This window comes from Aythya marila (genome assembly GCF_965140915.1).
Source record: "Aythya marila genome assembly, chromosome: 21".
Lineage (NCBI taxonomy): Eukaryota > Metazoa > Chordata > Aves > Anseriformes > Anatidae > Aythya > Aythya marila.
The window spans coordinates 684,416-690,262 of record NC_139062.1 but is presented as its reverse complement, the minus strand read 5'-3'; the positions used below and the strand labels follow the sequence as shown (position 1 = coordinate 690,262).

The 5,847-nt window shown below is 41.4% G+C and overlaps 1 protein-coding gene across 1 annotated transcript in view; it reads right to left on the bottom strand.

Annotated features, from left to right (window-relative positions):
* Positions 1-1,460: 1,460 nt before the first annotated feature.
* The window catches only part of PLCH2 (phospholipase C eta 2), an 80,799-nt gene continuing 76,412 nt past the window's right edge, over positions 1,461-5,847 (bottom strand). Inside the window, 1 exon segment of the mRNA XM_082776722.1 lies at positions 1,461-4,782. Coding sequence (XP_082632848.1) covers positions 3,050-4,782 — 1,733 coding nt within the window. The 3' untranslated portion in view covers positions 1,461-3,049.

The window sequence follows — 5,847 nt, the reverse complement described above, 5'->3', positions numbered from 1 at the left end:
CTAAAAGGAAAGAAAATCAGTGCTGCCAAGAGCCTTGACTCCAGACTCCCTCCGCTGTTGCTGAATCTTTATCGCTTTCCTTACCTTTTTAGACAGTGCCCTGCCTGCTGAGCAGATCTGAGAGTGTTCCCTCTTCCCTGAAGAAGAACAGATGAAGAGCAAAACTGCACAGTAAACTCCCGCGGTGTTGGTGCCATGAAATACATTCCACTCAGACAAGTAAATGGATACATCATTAATGGTCTTATGTAGTGCAACAAAACAACTTGTCAAGGCAGTTACTATGAATTTGCAGGCAGGACAAAATTCACATGTGCCCTAGTAAATTAAATCCAAGCACAGCTTTTTAAAAATGTGAACAAAGGAAGATGTTTTGAATTGCTGCATGATGCTGCCTTCCGTGAGGTGCATTAATTTAACAAGTATTGCTTAATCGATAAAAGCTCTAAAAAAAAGTGCAACTTGGTCTTCGAAAAGACACAAATAGGCTTTTTAAATGTTAACTTTCTAAAGCTGTCAATTTGCATGTACTTGTGTGCTTTAAAGATAAAAAAGCAGCAACTCCCTGCAGCTCTTCAGCTCAAATCTGAAGTATTACAGGCTGACTTTCCGTCTCAAGAATGTTAATGAAATTCGCTTTGTGTTAAGATACAATGCAAGACTAATCTTGGCAGATCACACATTCTGCTGTTGATTTACCTTTTTTTCTTCAGAGGCTGCAAAGATATTGTAGGGTTACTTCAGTGCATGTTCCAAACCTTTGTTACACAAACCTCAAGGGCCTCTCCTCCAAATTATGAAGACAAGCAATAAAGATCAGACCCAGGATGGAAAGCTGAGGGAACATGTTTAGACAAAGCACACTGAAGATCATTTAAAAAGATTTAATCACAGACTTTAACCCCTCCCAGCCCTCACCTCCATATCAAGATGAAATCATTACCTACAGTTAGCCTCACATTTTGATATCTCAGAATTGAAATGCTTGTAACCAAATGATGCTAAAATTAGAACCAGGAACTCCTTTCTAGCCCTGCAACCTACAAGTAAACCCAAGACCTTTCCAGGAGAGAGCATGAACTAAGTAATGCACATTTTCACTGTGTACTTTGCTGGGATAGGAAGAGAAGAGATTTTTGAATGAGATCAGCAAAGAGAAAATTTTTGCTGCAGTATTTTCAGTCAGACTTGAACAACCTCAGTAATGAAATAAGACTATCTATCTTACGTGGAAAACCATAGAGTTTATCTTTGTATTGTTCTGTACAACATTCACTGCCTTGGCTGTGACAGAATAGATCAGGTCCTTGGATTGTCTGTCTGACTACCAACTACGTGAGTCTTGCCAGAATTTTCATCTACACAGCCATTACTGGCTGCCAGACACTGCTCCCACACAAGCCACGTGCTGTGTGTCCCACAGCAGAACGCCACTGTACCAGTACTTGCAGGTGCTTTGCTGGACCTGAGAAAATTTTAGCAGGACCTGAAATGGTTACTGCTCTGAAAAAGAGTAAAATTAAACATCAACCGCTAAGGAATTTTTAAAGCAAAACAAGTAGAATTAACCATGTTTGCATACCACAAATTCTGGACAGCATTAAAAAAAAAAAAAGCATTATGTTACAGCTAAATAGTCAGCAGCTGGAAGATTAAATATGTTTATTTTAGTAGTATAAGGTGATTTTACAAACAATTTTTTCCGTTTTGCAATATACACAGAAGAATCATTACAAACAAAAGCAAAATATCTTCTCAATAATAGGGACTCTATGCAGCCTGAAAATAAAATTAAATCTCTGTTTCTCTTTAAAATGCATCTCAGTAAACATTCTTCTCCATCACTGATAAAATGCACATCTATAATAAATGACTTTTTTTGGAGCGGGGGAGTGGGAAGGAAGGGGAAGGTTAGAATAGGGGGACATACCCTAAAATAAAACGTAAAAAAAATGGGGGGAAAAATTATTATTCTCGTCAGCTTGCTATATAACTCTAAATATGTTCATCTAAAAAAATTAAATATATCTTTTTTTAAAACATATCATTGAAAATTTTGCATGGCAGTGCAATACAGAAGTAGTAAAATTCATCCAAAAAGTGCTATGTACAGCAGCATTGTTAAAATACCATAAAGAAGGAATGGTTCTGTTTTCAAGGAAAGATTAGTGTGCTTTTTAGCCATTTCTGAATTAGTGTCAGAAGATATTTCCTGTCTGTTTTTTCTAATTCCCTCCTCTTGTCTCGTTCCCTAAGATTATGCTTTGAGACAAGGAACAGTCACAGTTCAGTTTAAGTGTGTGCATGTGTACATGTATAGGCAGACATACATACCTACATACACACAGATGTGTATATATATATTTATATATACATAAACAAGCTTGATTAAAAAAAAAAAAAAAAAGCATTGCTTTGGAACACGGTGAGAATTCTTCAAAGAGTGAGGAAATATGGATTTTCACTGAAATAATCAAGTCCGTGATGGAAGATAGGCTTTATCTACTACATTAATAAGGAAACAATTCCACTGCAATTTTGACCACTTCCCAGATGCCTCAAACTCTTCAAAGAAACAAAACAAGGGACGTGATTTTAAATCCAGCCTCCTTTCATGGATCCCTAACTTGTAAGAGCAACATTTAACTTAGCAGTCATGGACATCACGTTGATGTTTAGCTGTTATACAAAGCAATTACTGAAATTAGCACAGAATATGAGTTTTGCACAGAGCAAACTGCAAGTGCCAAGCAATGCTCACACACAAAGGAGGCCAGATTTGAGGCTGGAGAAAGTGTAATACAAAAGCGAGGTCAGGTCATTAAGACTGTAAAAATGTAAGTCTCTAATTAAACTCATTTGTTCTAATTCCACAGACTGATGACAAATTTAGCACTCAGCTATTCTTTTGGAGTCGTGGTCTAAAGTACCTTTACCATCAAGGGAGGGCCAGGAAGCACTAAGCTGTATGAGCACATTTTGTGCCCCTCAGGTCCCTGTTTTGTTTTGACAGAAATGTAAACATCACCTTACTCAGTGCTCATCAGAATTACAGTTTCAGCATAAAGAAGACTTCTGTGTCAGTGTTATAATCGATTTGGTTCTTAGGCTGGGTTGTAAACACGGTAGGAGAAGCTATATCCATGCAAACTGCTTTAGCAACGCTGCAGGCTCCCTCTGGATTCCCCCTCTCCTCAATGGGGCTCCCACCCAGCTGGCCAAGGCTTTGCAGCCGCTGCCTCTCCTGAGCCTGCTTGGCCCTGTTGGCGATGTACCGCACCCTGCTCTGGCTGCGAGAGGAGGACCTGCGCAGGAGTCCCAGGCTCTCCCCTTCCTCTTCAGATTCCGTTGGATCAAGACTGATGGGGGAAGTGATATCATTTTCCTGCTGAAAGGCCGTCAGCTTCTTTAGCTGCTCAGTCAGTTCATCCTGGGATTTGACTGAGGATCTCAGGCCTGAAGAGCGGCGCTGCTCCCGCATCGATCGAGTGACAAAACTCCTGCTGATGCTACGGTATTTGCTTTCAAAAGTGCACACGATATCATCCGAGGTAAGGTCTCCAAGACTCTTGGATTTTGCCTGGTTGTTCCCAACCATATCCTGGGCTTTGGATTTGTTAGAAGATTGCCTGAGACTTTCGATGTACAGCCTGCTCCAGGTGTGCCTCCTAGGAATGGATGAGAATGCATCTTGAGGACTCCTGGCAAGAGAACGGGGGCAGAGCTCATCTGCCGGCAGCTGGTCAGACCTCAGGTTAGGATTGGATTTGCTCTTGCTCACCATTGGCATTTCGTTACCTGATGTTGTAGCAGAACGTGGGCGCATCCCCCTTCTAGCTGCAAGGGGCTCAAAATTCTCATGACGGATGCCAAGATCTGGGAGGCTTTTGCGAGCTAGATTGGGCAGAGAGAGATCTATCACAGTGTCATTGGAGGACATGCTGGAGGAGGAAGACATGCTGTCACGATGACTGCTGCAATCTAGCTTGCTCCAGATCCGGTCGTTAACTGTGGCATCAAAGTATACTTCTGCTGCTGGAGATATGCTACTTGGGTTTTTTATTAAAGCTGAGGAGTCCAACATCTTCATCCCTTCACTCTTTGACTTCCTTACTAACACATAAGAGCTCGTCTGAGAAGGTAGAGCCTGTACAGCCTGGGCTTTCTGGAAAACATCTGGAGGCAAAGTTGTCTGTGTACCGTTAATCACACTGTTTTGCTGCAGGATGGCTGCTGCACCAAGTTTTTGGCCTTTTAATTCAGTGGTGTTTTTCAAGTCTGTTAGTACCTGAACTGTCTGGCCATTTTGCTTCTGGCAGTTTTCTACAGGTTGACCAGTAGCCTTACCTGCTGCCACTACTGGCCGGGCTTTTTGAGGACACACTGCCAAACTACGCTGATCTTCGGCTTCACGGCATGCCTGTGTCCAACCATTTTCCTCTTTGAGAGGTCCTACCATGCTTGTCCTCTCATCTTCTTGGACGGATATAATTGTGTCAACTGCTCTTGTGGCTGCCTGCACATGGTCTTCCGCAGCCAGATTTGGTCTTTGTTCTCTAGTGAGAAGAACTTCTTGAGGCTGGTTGGATGCATTGCTTCCTTTGGACTGAAACTCAGTGGAATGATCAGACACAGACCCTTCTTCAGAATCACTGTAAGTAATGGGCAGGGGGAAGAAGAGGCTGGCATGATGGTTTTCATTGGCAACAACAGGCTCTTCAGTGATAGTTTCTAGGCTGCATAAAGAAGTGACCGACCTCTGCATTGAGAAATGGCAGACATCTAATTGGAGACATGAAAGAGAGGAAAAAGAAAGAAAGAAGAAAAACAGACGCATGGTTAATTAACCATTATGAATGCCAGTTTAGTTGCAGATCTATTCTTTATGTGGTATCCTTTTGTATTTAAGGTAGCAGTTGCATATAGTAATAATGATTTTTAAAAATAACTTAAGATTTCAAATGCCTAGCTAAAGGCAGCAAAAATTTCTATTCATTCAGTTTGAGCTGCCCCAAAAGCCTGTTGCTTTTGAAAAATCTCAGTCCATGCATGCTAGCAACACACTATTTTTTGTTGTCTTATTCAAAGCATAACTGTATCCATCCATTTCTTTTTGCCCTTGTATCCCCTCTTAGAATACAACTTTTCGTCCTCCACCATCTAGCAACAGCTGAATTGCTCTTTTCCTTCTCCGCAGCACTCAAACATGACAGTACCTCCGATCATAATCAAACTATATATAATAATCAGAACATCATTGCCTGACCAATAGATGTGATTCCAACAACTGATTACTCAAAAGAGAAGCACCATAGGACTTCCGAAGCAGCTTAGTAGTAAAACGATCTGTGTATGTACAATGCAATGTGGTCAATTTGCTTTTAAAACCAAGCCAAACCAACCAACCAAAAACATGACACAGTGACTTTGTTTTCCTAAAACCTTGCAGTTTCTTTTTCACACACACAAGCATGCTTCGTGAACACCAAGCCAACAGCACAACCCTGAAGACTCACTACATCCACCAATTACCTGAAAAAAAAAACACTCCACCTGCAGTGTTTCTACCCTGTATCGCACAAACCAAGCAATCATGCCAAAAAGACTGCTCCCACATCTCCAAACCACAACATGAACATGCAGCAAGAACCAGCGATGCACCGGGGCAGACCACAACCTCAGGAGTATTGGAGCAGATCATTTTAAGGCAGGAAGCAAATAAAAACCAGGAGTACAGGCAACAAGGTGCTCGAATCAGTGACACTCAGTTGACAATTACCTTTAACTTGCTTGTCCTTTCAGTTCTTAACTAGACAGGGAGAGTGTGCATGTAGAATAATGGGACAG